The sequence below is a fragment of the Labrus bergylta genome, chromosome 14 (genome assembly GCF_963930695.1).
Source record: "Labrus bergylta chromosome 14, fLabBer1.1, whole genome shotgun sequence".
NCBI classification, from domain to species: Eukaryota; Metazoa; Chordata; class Actinopteri; order Labriformes; family Labridae; genus Labrus; species Labrus bergylta.
Genome location: NC_089208.1, coordinates 3,360,836 through 3,374,441, shown reverse-complemented (window position 1 = coordinate 3,374,441; position 13,606 = coordinate 3,360,836). Strand labels below are relative to the sequence as shown.

Genomic DNA, 13,606 nt, shown 5'->3' with positions numbered 1-13,606 from the left:
ACAGTCATGACTCACAGAGTTATTTTCAGAGGAGATACTTGATTTATATTATATTTAAGTGTGAAAAATCACATATAAAGTCTTTAAAAAAGGCTCCAGGGAGGATTGACTCACTTCTGGAGTTAGCCTCAAGTGGCCATCAGAGGAACTGCAGTTTTTACACTTTTATGTTTTTCTTTCTTTCTTTCTAACCCTAACCCTTCATGCTGAAAAACAAATGTTCTGACTTGTATTCATTTTCAAAAAAGCAGAAAAGCACTTTTGAGTATTTACGCTAAGAACACATATTGTGACTGACGTGCAACAAAAGGACTAACTTACCATACCTGCTGATTTTAACCATGGTTTCCTGTTCTCCAGGCTGCGTTAGCGGTGTGGATCACCGTGCTGAGATTCATGGGTGACCTCCCGGAGCCAAAATGTCAGATGGTCATCAATGACGGCAGTGAAAAGATTCCGGTCATGACCAAAATCTACGAAACCCTCGGCAAGAGGACGTACAAGAGGGAGCTGCAGGAGCTGCAGGTGGAGGGAGAGGTGAGACCAAGCTGACGGGACACATTGTTCAAATAACCGGATGTTTGTTAGCTTTTCTTATCATCAGGTCTGCTGTGTGATTAACTACGTTTTCATGTTTGTGTTAACAGAACAGCTCCATAGACGGCCAGAAGAGGAACAGTATCCGACATAAACTTGTGTCTCTCACTCTGAAGAGGAAAACAAAGATCACAGAGGAGGTACGATTCAAACCAGCATCTTCTGCTGACCTTTAAACCCAGAGTTAGCTTTTTATACGACAACATTTAGCAGTAAAAGATTCAGAATAAGGAAAACCGATACTCAGATACCACGTTAGAAAAACTAGCAGGGATCGAGTGCCTCTTGTTCATTCAGATTTCTCGGTCAGAACTGACTTGTGGTATAAAATATCGTACAGTATCCATCACAGGGTCTCTCAGTTTAGAACAGATCCAGTCAATGGTTAATGTCAGTGTAATAAGAGAAACGTGTTAATGGTTGGAGCTCAGTCTTAGAGTTTTTCTTCTTCGTTTCCTGCGTCAGGTGACCAGGCGGCTCACAGAGGGGGACTATGGTGTCCAGGGGAACAGCATGCTGGAGGACAGGCCCACCTCCAACCTGGAGAAACTTCACTTCATCATCGGCAACGGCATCTTAAGGCCCGCTCTCAGGTGACCTTCATTCAAATGTTGTTCTGTCATTTCAACATCAGACTTAATCCAGAATGTGTGAACGATGTGTTTCATGATGACTGAAACTAGAAACTTTTGAACGATTTATGCACTTTCTATTTTTTCTTAAAGGTCACATATCCTTCTCCTCTTCTTCAGTTTAAATAAGTCTCAGAGCTCCTCAAAACATGTGTGTGAAGTGTCTTGTTCTAAATCCACTCTGATCCTGTAGTTGATCATGTCTATAAACCCCTCTATTTCAGCCCTGCTCAGAACAGGCTGTTTCTGTGTCTGTACCTTTAAATATGTAAATGAGCTGTGTCTGACCACGCCCCCTCTCTGGAAGGGCTTGGGTGTACTTGGTGCTTTCTCTCTCCATGCCCTATTGTTTATGGTGAGAAGGCAGACTCAGAGGGCAGAACAAACACCTAGCTGTGGGAGTGTCACCCACCTGGGGGAGGGGCTACTGCCCTTTGTGATGTCATGAAGGGAAAATCTCCAAACGGCATGTTTGAGCACACATTTTCTGAAAAGTGGAGGCAGAAGATGGAGAGGATGGACTTTTCTCATCATTTGGGGGGTTTGTAGACAAACTAGAGAGACATATTAGTGTTAAAAACATGGTGAAGTGTATTTTTCATGATATGTGACCTTTAAGAGGGGAAACGTTCAAAGCAAAAGTAGAGTCTGCAAGATGATTAAATCCAGAAGGTTTTATCCATTGTGTTTAATCCAGCTGTTGTGTTTCTATGTCAGGGATGAGATCTACTGTCAGATCTGCAAACAGCTCTCTCAGAATCCATCCAAGAGCAGCCACGCCCGCGGCTGGATCCTTCTGTCTCTGTGCGTCGGCTGCTTTGCTCCATCAGAGAAGTTTGTCAAGGTAAGAAAAGTCACTTCATGTGGATGAGCCTGATCGCAGCATCCTAAAGACATGATATACCGTCTCTGGGATTAAGCTAAACGTATGACCACAGATCTAAGAAGTAATTGATACATTAAAAAGAACGTTTCCACTGCTGCTTTAAAAAAAATGTACCACCTTCAATCCAACTCTTTATTCCTGTCAACATCTGTACAAAAATATTTGAGTTATCTCAAAACTCAGTAAAATATTTCTGTTTTATGAAGCGAAAAAATGCACAAGATTTATGTGTTAGCATCATTAACGAACATAAACAGTTTGTAATTTTAAGATGGATTTTTCACCCTTCTGTCAAAAAAATTAATGTTTTTGGCATGTGTTGCTTATAACGCCTTTCTAGAGATGAAAAGATAAATAAACCGTGGCACGCGTAAAACTACTTTAATGGGGGCGCTGGTGGTGCAGTGGTTAGTGCCCCATTATGGAGGCTATGATCCTCCAAGCGGGCGACCCAGGTTCAAATCCCACCTGTGGCTCCTTTCCTGCATGTCATTCCCTACTCTCTCTCTCTCTCCCTGATTTCTGACTCATCCACTGTCCTACCTCTCAATTAAAGGCACAAAAAGCCCAAAAATAGATCTTCAAAAAAAAAAAAAAAAATACTTTGCTGTCCCTTTATTGGGAGCAATTTTACGGTATTTTGCCGTAAACCAGCGCTTGTGTTAATTGTTTGTTTTTGAGTGTGTACTTTTTCACGGTTCTGCTGTCCTTTTAGCGTCTTGCCGCAAAAATCAAACGCCCTTCTGGGACAAATAAAGTCAACGTTTTTATCCACGTTTCGCATGTAGCTTCCTCCGGTTCGCCCAGCATCGGAAGCTTCAGGCGAAACACGTTGTTCACTCTCAAAAGTGACAGGAAAGTAATGTGTCAGTGTTCGTCTGAGGACGTCGGGTTGGCTGTGCACGGGATACCCTGTGCTTTCTAATAATATTCAGTTCATTCTTCCATTTGTATTTTCTCGTCTCGAGCACAAAGTTTCATCATTTTGCTGATTTTATGACCTCTGTTTGTTCTTTTTGCTCTCTTTTCCCCCTCTCTCCTTTTCCTCTGTTGTCAGTACTTACGGACATTTTTGATAAACGGTCCCCCTGGTTACGCTCCATATTGTGAGGAAAGGTTGAGGAGGACATTTGTCAACCGCACAAGGACCCAGCCGCCATCTTGGTTAGAACTACAGGTACTGGATGTTCTTTTTTTCATGAGTTTTATCTGGTATTAAAAAAAAGGGTATTTTATTTGACTTTGTGAACATAACATGCAAACACCTTACTTCCTGCTAAATTACTTTAATAAACCGTCCACAGCAGCAACAAGTTACAAAGTACCTGCACCCCGTTTTAACTTTTCTGTCCCTTCAGGCAACAAAGTCAAAGAAGCCCATCATGCTGCCGGTCACCTTCATGGATGGGACCACCAAGACCCTCCTGGCAGACTCGGCTACGACGGCCAGTGAGCTCTGCAACGCTCTCGCAGACAAGATCAACCTGAGGGATCGCTTCGGCTTCTCCCTGTACATCGCCCTGTTCGACAAGGTCCAAAACTGTCTTCAGACCAGTATATATGTTTTTTGAGTTCTCAGTCATGCATCACCTCTCATTTATATTAAAGTACACCAGTATGTGGCTCTACTCTCTCCAGGTGTCATCTCTGGGCAGCGGCAGCGACCACGTCATGGACGCCGTCTCTCAGTGTGAGCAGTACGCTAAAGAGCAGGGCGCCCAGGAGAGGAACGCCCCCTGGAGGCTGTTCTTCAGGAAGGAGATCTTCAACCCCTGGCACAACCCCGCTGATGACTACGTCGCCACGAACCTCATCTACCAGCAGATTGTCCGAGGGGTGAAGTTTGGAGAGTACCGCTGTGAAAAGGTCGGGCAGCTGAGATTCATATGCCGTGTTAGTTAAAGTCTTTATCTGTGATTTTTCACACCTAAATGTAGAAATCAAGTATATCTGAAAATAACTCTGTGAGTCATGACTGTCTACAATGGGTGTAACACCCGAGTCCCACTGTCTGTGATGTTTTCAGAGTTTTCAGAGTCCTATCTTCACTTTGTTTACATCGTCAGGACGGCCGGCTGACTCCTCCCCTCGTGTATAAAAGTTGTTTAATTGATGGACTAGAGAAAAGAAGAATAACATACTGTACTCACTGCTTAACTGTGTTTCTAGATCACGCTCATTTCAGGTAAATTTACATGCAGTGTGAAGATACCAGCATAATAAAGATCGCTAGCATTAGCATGCTAACACAACAATGCAGCGCAAGTTGTTTTGGTTTCATGCTGGTGCTCAAGGGCGACATCTGCTGGATCAAAAAATCACATATAAAGCCTTTAATAGATGGACACTTTACACTTTTCCCACTTTTCTGTGTTATGACATGGTCTCCTCATTCCCACAGCTACAAAAGGAAAGTTGTGTGAACCTATATCAGGTATTTGATTTCTCCTGACCCTCCCTCTGCTCTTGTGTCCGTCCCCAAAAGGAGGACGACCTGGCCGAGCTGGCCTCTCAGCAGTACTACGTGGATTACGGCTCCGAGATCCTCCAAGACCGCCTGCTCAGCCTCATCCCCTCCTACATCCCCGACAGAGAGATCAGCACGACTAAGACCGCAGAGAAGTGGGTCCAGCTCATCATCAACGCCCACAAAAAGGTATCGAGCACTGACACCTGATTGGTCCTTTTTGCCAGGGCAGATCTTAAACCGAGCTCCTGGTGACCTCTGCTCTGTCTTAATGAGCTTTGGATCATCCCAGATCGCCTCCTTCCATTGTTACTGTTGAATCAAGAAGTCATATTTGTGTCACTCTTTGATTGAAATGGACATTATTGTTTGTCTTTCCTGTTACCCCGGCAACTCAACACGGCCGCTCTGCTTTCCCCTAACCGTCCCCCTCGCCTACGTTACCGCAGGAAAGCTCGTCATGGCTCCGCTCTGGTTGGCAACAGAGGCTTCTTTAAAACCCCCCACACCCCTGCAGTATTAAATAAAACCGAGCTAACCGTTGTACCGTTAACTACCCATGCAGGGATTACACGCTAAAAGGAGGCCGAACACGCAGAGGGTGAAGGAGGACGTGGTGGATTTCGCTCGCTTAAAGTGGCCTTTGCTCTTCTCGCGCTTCTACGAGGCCTTCAAGTTCTCAGGTGAGTGACTCACAGGTGTTGATCGGACCGATGTGTCTCAGTGTAAACCCGGTGCTGTGTTGGTGTTTTTGATATTTGATGTCACGCTGTGTTGTTTTTTCCTACAGGGCCCAGTCTGCCCAAGAATGACGTGATCGTGGCGGTGAACTGGACCGGGGTTTACTTTGTGGACGAACAGGAGCAGGTCCTCCTGGAGCTGTCGTTCCCAGAGATCACCGCTGTGTCCAGTAGCAGGTTTGATGACACTCAAGTCGTTTTCTGTAACAATATCTGCTGCATAAAATGAAGTGACAGCAGCAAATGAAACCTTTTTTCAAATAGAGTAAAACAGAAACTGGGATCTGAAATCTGACTTATTTTATGTTTTATATTTTTATTAATTATATTTATACATCACATATTTAAATTTTAGTTTGTGCGCACCATGTACAGAGCTTACAGACCCCAAAGCGGACAGCCCGGGTTCAAATCCGACCTTTGACTCGTTTGCCGCATGTCATTGCTAGAAGAACGTAAAAACAAGATGACAGACACAGAACTCTTTATCACCACTGAATAGGCGTTTTAATGTTCGCATGTAAGCGAACGATTACAAGAGAGTCTGGCTGCAGAACTCCATTGTGAGACACGTCCACTGTCAGGACCGGAAATATAAACAATTCCAAAATAAAATCGGCTTGCACTTCCTGTTTGGCGTTTCATTCATTTATAAACAATGTTATTTTTATCCCTGCACGGGTTATGTACATTTCTTGCGTAAGTCTATTTTTAATTGCACAGTTTAAGTTTGATTCATCTAGAGGTATTCTTTAAATCTTTTTTCAGGTTAATATATATGTATGTGAGGGAGGGGGGCGTCAGTTTTGTGGTTCATGTGTAACAAATGTTTCATGTCATGTCTTTGTAACCTGCTACTGGATGCTTTGAATTTCCCTCGGGATCAATAAAGTATTTATCTATCTATCTATCTATCTCTATGATGTTGCACGCTGGATATTCAATATGTAGTAATTCCGTTTTGAACGTTTTAGTCATTTTTTATGTGAATATAAATACATTTAACGGATTAGGGGACTGCAGATGAAAATTAGCCTGCATGGCTAAATCTGGCACATTTACATGTGTGACTTCGTTGCTCTTGTTAATTAATGTGCATTGTCCCTTTTAAATAAAGAAATCTAAAAAATAAAAATAAATGACTCAACATCCTATCTTATTTAAAATCACTATTGATTTATTCAGTAAAGACGAGGCATGAACAGGTCTGCAGCCAGACCCTGTTCAACAATTGCTTATTTCCCCTTAAAGCGTAAACATTGTCATAAATTTGTATTTGATTACTGGAAGGCAGTCGTTTAGATGCTTAAACTCTAAACTACAACTATTAAGATAACGACAAACTTAGAGAACCACAGGACTACAAAGTGCAACAATGAGAGATAAAGTGATTATTTATATTTTAATTGTCACTTTTTAAAAACACGACTTCATGATGTTTTTCATGATTTGTGAAAAGTCAAATTTTCTCTTTTCCAGAGGGGGTAAACTTCAGGGTCAGAGTTTCACCTTGGCCACAATCAAAGCAGACGAGTACACGTTCACCTCCAACAACGCAGAGGACATCAGAGACCTGGTGGTCACCTTCCTCGACGGCCTGAGGAAGAAGTCCAAGTATGTGGTGGGACTGCTGGACTGTCCTAACCCCGGTAAGAAAAGATGTTTGGCATGTTTGAGGATGGTTGCTACAAATGGAAAAGCCTCTGCTACTGAAAGCTTGTCCCTTTAAATGTGGTCTTTGTGCAGCAGGAGCAGAGTCCACGTTCCTGAGTTTCACTAAGGGGGATCTGATCATCCTGGACGAACACTCTGGAGAGCATGTGATGAACTCCGGCTGGGCTCACGGCATCAACGACCGGACCAAACAGAGAGGAGACTTCCCCGCTGAGTGTGTCTACGTGCTGCCCACCATCACCCGGCCGCAGTACGACATCGTGGTGAGTTCTTGCTTTGGGAGCTTAGCGAGCCTATGAAACAGGCTCATTTAGGTCATGATGAAGACTTGAAGCTGAAACGCATATTGCTGTTGTTAGCCTCTTTAAAATCTGTCTTTGTCCCTCTCAGGCTTTAGTGACCATGACTCCTGATCAGAGGCGAGAATCCATCGGCGTGTCGCAGATGAACCTCTCCGACAAAGAGGACAAAGCGAAGGTTTACACCCTGGAGGAGTTCTCCTACGACTACTTCAGGTAGCTGTCCTCGTCCTTTTAACACAGACAGGAAATGTGAATTATTGGTTAAATCGTTAAGTGTAGTTTTGTGTGTGTTTCCTAATCTTTAACTCCTCCTGCAGGCCTCCTCCAAAGAGCACTCTGAGCAGGGTGATGATCTCCAAGTCCAGGGGGAAGGAGCGTCTGTGGAGCTGCACGAGGGAGCCTCTGAAACAGCCGCTGCTGAAGAAAGTGTTGGCTCACGACGAGCTCTCCCAGGAGGCCTGCCTGGCCTTCATGTATATCCTTTACTGCTCGGTGTATGTTGAATGTTTCCATCAGTGGATCATTTTTCTGTCTTTAATGAGACTTAGTTCAGAACAGTTTAAAGAAGTCCTTATTCTCTTATTGTTTAACAACAAAGTTTTACTTCTAGTATGCTTTGCTCCCTAAAAACTAAACTAAAGTTGTGTTTATGACTCAGCTGTATGATTCGATCGATGTATTTCCTCTTCCTGTTGTCGTGGTCATGACCTTGACCTGCGCTGCACCCGTGATGAAGTACATGGGCGACTATCCGTCCAAACGCGTCCGCTCAGTAAACGAGCTCACAGATCAGATCTTTGAAGGAGCGCTGAAGGCCGAGCCGCTCAAAGACGAGATCTTCTGTCAGATCCTGAAGCAGCTCACTGATAATCACATCAAGTATGTCTGAAGCACACACACACACACACACGCACACGCACACGCACACGCACACGCACACGCACACACATTTAGATTTCAACTCCCTGTCAACAACACTGTGATAAATGTTTTTTCTTTTAAGTTTTTTTTTGTTTTATTTGCATTTTGCATTTGCAAGACGTCCAGTGAAAGCAGCCGGTATTCTTGCAAACACATGAGGAACACATTCAATTGGTGCACTTAGAGTGCAGACTCATAATATAACAATTAAATGGATTTTTTTTAAAGGTTGTTGTACAATTATTAGGGCTGTCAAACGGTTAAAAAAATGTATTGGGATTAATTGCACAGTGTCAATAGTTATTCTTGTTTAATCATATTTTTAATCGCATGTAAAAATAGTGAGGCTTTTATTTTGAAATGTGTACAGTCCAAGGCTGAGACTACTACGGGCTCTTGCTCTCCTTCTACTTGCTACTTTACTTGCTGTTTAAATTCAACCATGCTTTTATTTGAAATAACCTAAGGACCCTCTGGTAGATTATTACTGGAGAACAGAAACAGGAAGTGGTTAGACTGACTGGTCAAACTGACTGGTCAAACTGACGTCAAACAGCTCAAAGCAACGGTACCAAAGGTCAATGTGTGATGTCATAAGGGGGATATGACTTTGGACTCGTCAGCTGAGCTGTCTGAGAGTTTGTTAAAGTGAAATAAGACGTTCAAAAGATGCAGCAGTGTCCTTCTTTTACATCACTGAGACTACAGGGAGACACTGAGGAGGCTTAACTACGGGGAGCCTGAAGGGACAAAATAGCAAGAGATTAATCATGATTAGAAATATTAATGCAGAGGTTTTTATGACACAAGGACACATTTTCACCACTAATTTGACCATTTCTTGTGTGTTTGTGTGTGTGTGTGTGTGTGTGTGTGTGTGTGTGTGTGTGTGTAGGTACAGTGAAGAGAAGGGCTGGGAGCTGCTGTGGCTCTGCACTGGTTTGTTTCCTCCCAGTAACACTCTGCTGCCTCACGTCCAGAGGTACCTGCAGGCTAAGAAACACTATCCGCTCGCTCCAGACTGCATGCAGCGGCTGCAGAAAGCATTACGGTAACACACACACACACAGACACACACACACAGGCAGCTCTCTTCTGATCTTCTTCAACTGTATCTCTTTTGTGTTTCTTTTAAATTCATGAGTTTTTCATCTTTTACTTTTTGTAGAAATGGATCCAGGAAGTACCCTCCTCACCTGGTGGAGGTCGAAGCCATCCAGCACAAAACCACTCAGATCTTCCACAAAGTTTACTTCCCCGATGACTCCGACGAGGTCAGTGACGACTTTTTTTCATGTTAACGAGTCTTAAAGGTCCTTAAACACTCAAAACTCCATCAGTTCAATCCTTTAACATCTCCAGAACCCATTAAACATAGAAACGTAATGACAGATTTTTAGGTCGCCCCACCTCCTCAACACTCTGCACGTCTCCAAACCTGCTGCTGTGAACTCATTTCCTTTAAAAACACAGATGATGTTGATGTTGTATTTCTTACTCTTGAGACTCTCCCTTTCTTTATTTTTTTGCAGGTGTTCGAGGTGGAGTCGAGCACCAAGGCCAAAGACTTCTGTCACAACATCTCAGGACGTCTGATGCTCAAATCCTCAGAGGGCTTCAGTCTCTTTGTGAAGATCACTGACAAGGTAAACTCAACCTGCAGCCTGATTACGTCTGTTTTAATAAATATACTTTTAGCTCTGTCACAGCTCTGTTTGTGTTCATGGTTTTGCATGTTACTAAATTAAAGTGTTGCTATGGTTACTGACTGTGGAGCAAACATGAGTGCATGCAGTTCTTATCAGAGACTTTGTGTTTCTTTAGGTCATCAGCGTGCCTGATGGAGACTTTTTCTTCGACTTTGTGAGACACCTGACTGACTGGATCAAGAAAGCCAGACATGTGAAAGACGGTAAATCAAGATAAACCCCTTTTTTTAAGTTACTCTACGGAGTCTGCAGGTATGAGAAGGCACCCTGTGGAGCAGACAAACTGATTAAACAACACCTCAGACTTTCTTTAGATGTCTTTAGACGTTCTTATGGCGCGGTCACACTGGCCATCTGTACCATGCCGTACTCAAGCACAGTTGGCCCCCCACTGCGCCATTCCCACTTATATTGAGTCATGTTATTCAGATACAGACATGAAACTCTGGATTTCTCCTGAATGAAGGCTGTCAGCGTTGTTTACTTGCGTGTTTGTGCTCGTGCATGAAGTGTACCGTGCCTGAGCACGATACGGAGCGGTCACACTGGTCAAACGAACTGGACTTTAGGGTTGAAGCGTGCTTGGGCACGTAACGGATGGCCAGTGTGACCGTGCCCTTAGACAAAGGAGACTTTAGCTTCTATTGCACTCTGTTGGCGCTGTAGGGGAGCTGGAGAGAGTGCCCATAAGCCCGTCCTTTGTAGCTTCCTATCAAAGCTTTGCTCTGATACTTCGGGGGAACTTGACATCAGATTTTCTAGTCTCGTTCAGAGCAGCAGGAAATAACATCCAAGGATTACACCAACGACCGTGTATTTTGTGGTTAAAAAAACTTTGCCGAGGTTAAGCATGGACGCCCGGCATCGTAACATTATATGTTTATATGTAAATATGGATCAGCATCATAGATCTCCTTTAATGAGGAATCTCTTCACCCATTTGTTCATACATGTTAACTTCTTCACGTTCACCTCCTAAGATCATATTTTGTGTTTTTTTCCTCTGTAACTCTCCCACCTGTCTCCTCTGTGTGTCGGCCGTGCAGGCGTGGTGCCTTCACTGACCTATCAGGTGTTTTTCATGAAGAAGCTGTGGACTAACACTGTACCAGGAAAAGACAACATGGCTGACTCCATCTTCCACTATTATCAAGTGAGTGTGCTCTGAATCAGGAGCAGACAGGTTCAAACCCCCTCACATGCAGACATGTAGTTTCTAAACAGCGTCTGTCTTCTTGGTTACAGGAGCTGCCGAAGTACCTGAGGGGCTACCACAAGTGTTCAAGGGACGAGGTCCACCAGCTGGGGGCGCTAATCTACAGGGTGAAGTTTGAGGAGGATAAATCTCAGTTCCACAATATGGCCAAGATCCTGAAGGAGCTCGTCCCTCAGGACCAGATCAGACATCTCTCCGCCGACGACTGGAAGAGGGTGAGCTCACACACATCAGGGCAGCAAATAAAGAAAAAACCAATCAAGGAGTCATGGTTGAACGAGCAGGAGTTTCTGAAAGTATTCAGGGGCGGCAGCAGCTCAGTCTGTAGGGGACTCGGGTTGGGAACCAGAGGGGCGGACCAAAATATAAGAGTTTGTCTGGTTACTGGAGAGATGCCGGGGCACTTCCTGAGCATTGCCGATGTGCTCTTGAGCAAGTAGCAGCGCTCCCTTCATGTCCACCATGTCCTGTTTGTGCATGTGTGTATTTCAGGCCAATGTGTGTGAGAAGCATGTCTCTGAATTACAGCGTTGTAGAGAGACTTGATGAATATTAAACACATTTTAAATTTAAAGATTTGACCCTTTTTGTCTCCTGTTTGTCTCTTTCAGTCCATCATGCTGCTCTTCAACAAGCACTCAGGAAAATCTCGTGAAGAAGCCAAACTGGCCTTCCTCAAAATCATCTACAAGTGGCCCACGTTTGGTTCTGCCTTCTTTGAAATCAAGGTAACCACACAGGAGTGAAAAGTCAAATATCCACTCTGAGTATAACGTCTCGGGTAAAGTCCATTTTGAAAACAAAAAAAAAGTAAAAATTGTTTGTTCTTTTTTTTTTTTCTTTCTGCAGCAATCAACGGATCCAAATTACCCAGAAACCCTCTTGATAGCGATCAACAAACATGGAGTCAGTTTGATTGATCCCAAATCTAAAGTGAGGTTTTTAACGTTATGTTGGTGTGTGTGTGTGTGTGTGTGTGTGTGTGTGTGTGTGTGTGTGTGTGTGTGTGTGTGTGTGTGTGTGTGTGTGTGTGTGTGTGTGTGTGTGTGTGTGTGTGTGTGTGTGTGTGTGTGTCTCGAGTACCTTCTTTCTCACCTCACTCGTTGTGTTTCCTGCAGGACATCCTCACCACTCACCCCTTCACAAAGATCTCCAACTGGAGCAGCGGGAACACGTACTTCCACATCACCATTGGAAACCTGGTCCGAGGCAGCAAGCTGCTGTGTGAGACCTCGCTGGTGAGACTCTTCAACATGCAGCGATAAGCTTAGACGCACGACCCCGATCACAACAACAACAAAACACATTGCAGCATTTCTGTTTGAAAGTAAAAGTTTGAGATTTGAAATATGCTGCTCATAAATTTGAATCAGCGGGCTGCATGTTGGTGCAGTGGTTAGCCCTGTTGGCTCACAGAGAGGAGGGCTCCTGGTTCAAACCCTGGTTGGACAGGAGTGAGTGGAGTTTCTGTAACCATTGAGTGCAACCACCAGGAAACGTTACACTGTTACCCTTTATTTAAAGGCTTTAGATGTGATTTTTTGATCCAGCAGATGTCGCCCTTGAGCACCAGCATGAAACCAAAACAACTCGCGCTGCATTGTTGTGTTAGCATGCTAATGCTAGTGATCTTTATTATGCTGGTATCTTCACACTGCATGTAAATTTACCTGAAATGAGCGTGATCTAGAAACACAGTTAAGCAGTGAGTACAGTATGTTATTCTTCTTTTCTCTAGTCCCTCAATTAAACAACTTTTATACACGAGGGGAGGAGTCAGCCGGCCGTCCGGGCGATGTAAACAAAGTGAAGATAGGACTCTGAAAACTCTGAAAACATCACAGACAGTGGGACTCGGGTGTTACACCCATTGTAGACCGTCATGACTCACAGAGTTATTTTCAGAGGAGATACTTGATTTCTACATTTAAGTGTGAAAAATCACATAGAAAGACTTTAAATAAAAATCTAAATCTAAGTAGGGACTTGGGACTTGCGAGCCAGAGGGTCGCTGGTAGCTGGAGAGGTTCCCTTGAGCAAGGCACTGTGGTCAGCCCCCTCGCTCTGACAGCTCTACATTAGTGCACGTCCACAGGATCCTGTTTGTGCATGTGTGTGTGTGTGTGTGTGTGTGTGTGTGTGTGTGTGTGTGTGTGTGTGTGTGTGTGTTTCAGCCCGTGTGTGTGTGTGTGGAGCATGTTCAACAACAGAGTATAATTGAATTTCTCCTTGCCGATAATTAATCTTCTTCATCTTAAAATGCATTATAAATCAATAAGACATTCACTAAGGGATGTCTGATGTGTTTGTTTTTACCCCTCAGGGCTACAAAATGGACGACCTCCTGACCTCTTACATCAGCCAGATGCTGACGACCATGACCAAACAGAGGTCGTCCCGAGGCAACAGCAAGTGAGCGGGGCGACTGGAAACTCATCGATCACGGCCAATCAATCAAAAAC

At 44.0% G+C, this 13,606-nt stretch overlaps 1 protein-coding gene across 1 annotated transcript in view; it reads left to right on the top strand.

The window, feature by feature from the left end:
* Positions 1 to 13,606, top strand: part of myo7ab (myosin VIIAb) — a 45,677-nt gene extending 32,071 nt beyond the window's left edge. The window contains exons 26-50 of the mRNA XM_065963010.1: positions 361 to 537; positions 648 to 737; positions 1,063 to 1,190; positions 1,947 to 2,073; positions 3,173 to 3,292; positions 3,474 to 3,647; positions 3,754 to 3,981; positions 4,601 to 4,771; positions 5,148 to 5,265; positions 5,373 to 5,499; positions 6,802 to 6,971; positions 7,069 to 7,259; positions 7,387 to 7,511; positions 7,616 to 7,773; positions 8,024 to 8,177; positions 9,115 to 9,270; positions 9,388 to 9,493; positions 9,752 to 9,865; positions 10,044 to 10,131; positions 10,975 to 11,081; positions 11,174 to 11,359; positions 11,756 to 11,872; positions 11,994 to 12,077; positions 12,263 to 12,382; positions 13,468 to 13,606. Of these exons, the coding sequence (XP_065819082.1) occupies positions 361 to 537; positions 648 to 737; positions 1,063 to 1,190; positions 1,947 to 2,073; positions 3,173 to 3,292; positions 3,474 to 3,647; positions 3,754 to 3,981; positions 4,601 to 4,771; positions 5,148 to 5,265; positions 5,373 to 5,499; positions 6,802 to 6,971; positions 7,069 to 7,259; positions 7,387 to 7,511; positions 7,616 to 7,773; positions 8,024 to 8,177; positions 9,115 to 9,270; positions 9,388 to 9,493; positions 9,752 to 9,865; positions 10,044 to 10,131; positions 10,975 to 11,081; positions 11,174 to 11,359; positions 11,756 to 11,872; positions 11,994 to 12,077; positions 12,263 to 12,382; positions 13,468 to 13,560 (3,429 nt within the window). The 3' untranslated portion in view covers positions 13,561 to 13,606. The remainder of the gene's footprint in view (positions 1 to 360; positions 538 to 647; positions 738 to 1,062; positions 1,191 to 1,946; positions 2,074 to 3,172; positions 3,293 to 3,473; positions 3,648 to 3,753; positions 3,982 to 4,600; positions 4,772 to 5,147; positions 5,266 to 5,372; positions 5,500 to 6,801; positions 6,972 to 7,068; positions 7,260 to 7,386; positions 7,512 to 7,615; positions 7,774 to 8,023; positions 8,178 to 9,114; positions 9,271 to 9,387; positions 9,494 to 9,751; positions 9,866 to 10,043; positions 10,132 to 10,974; positions 11,082 to 11,173; positions 11,360 to 11,755; positions 11,873 to 11,993; positions 12,078 to 12,262; positions 12,383 to 13,467) is intronic.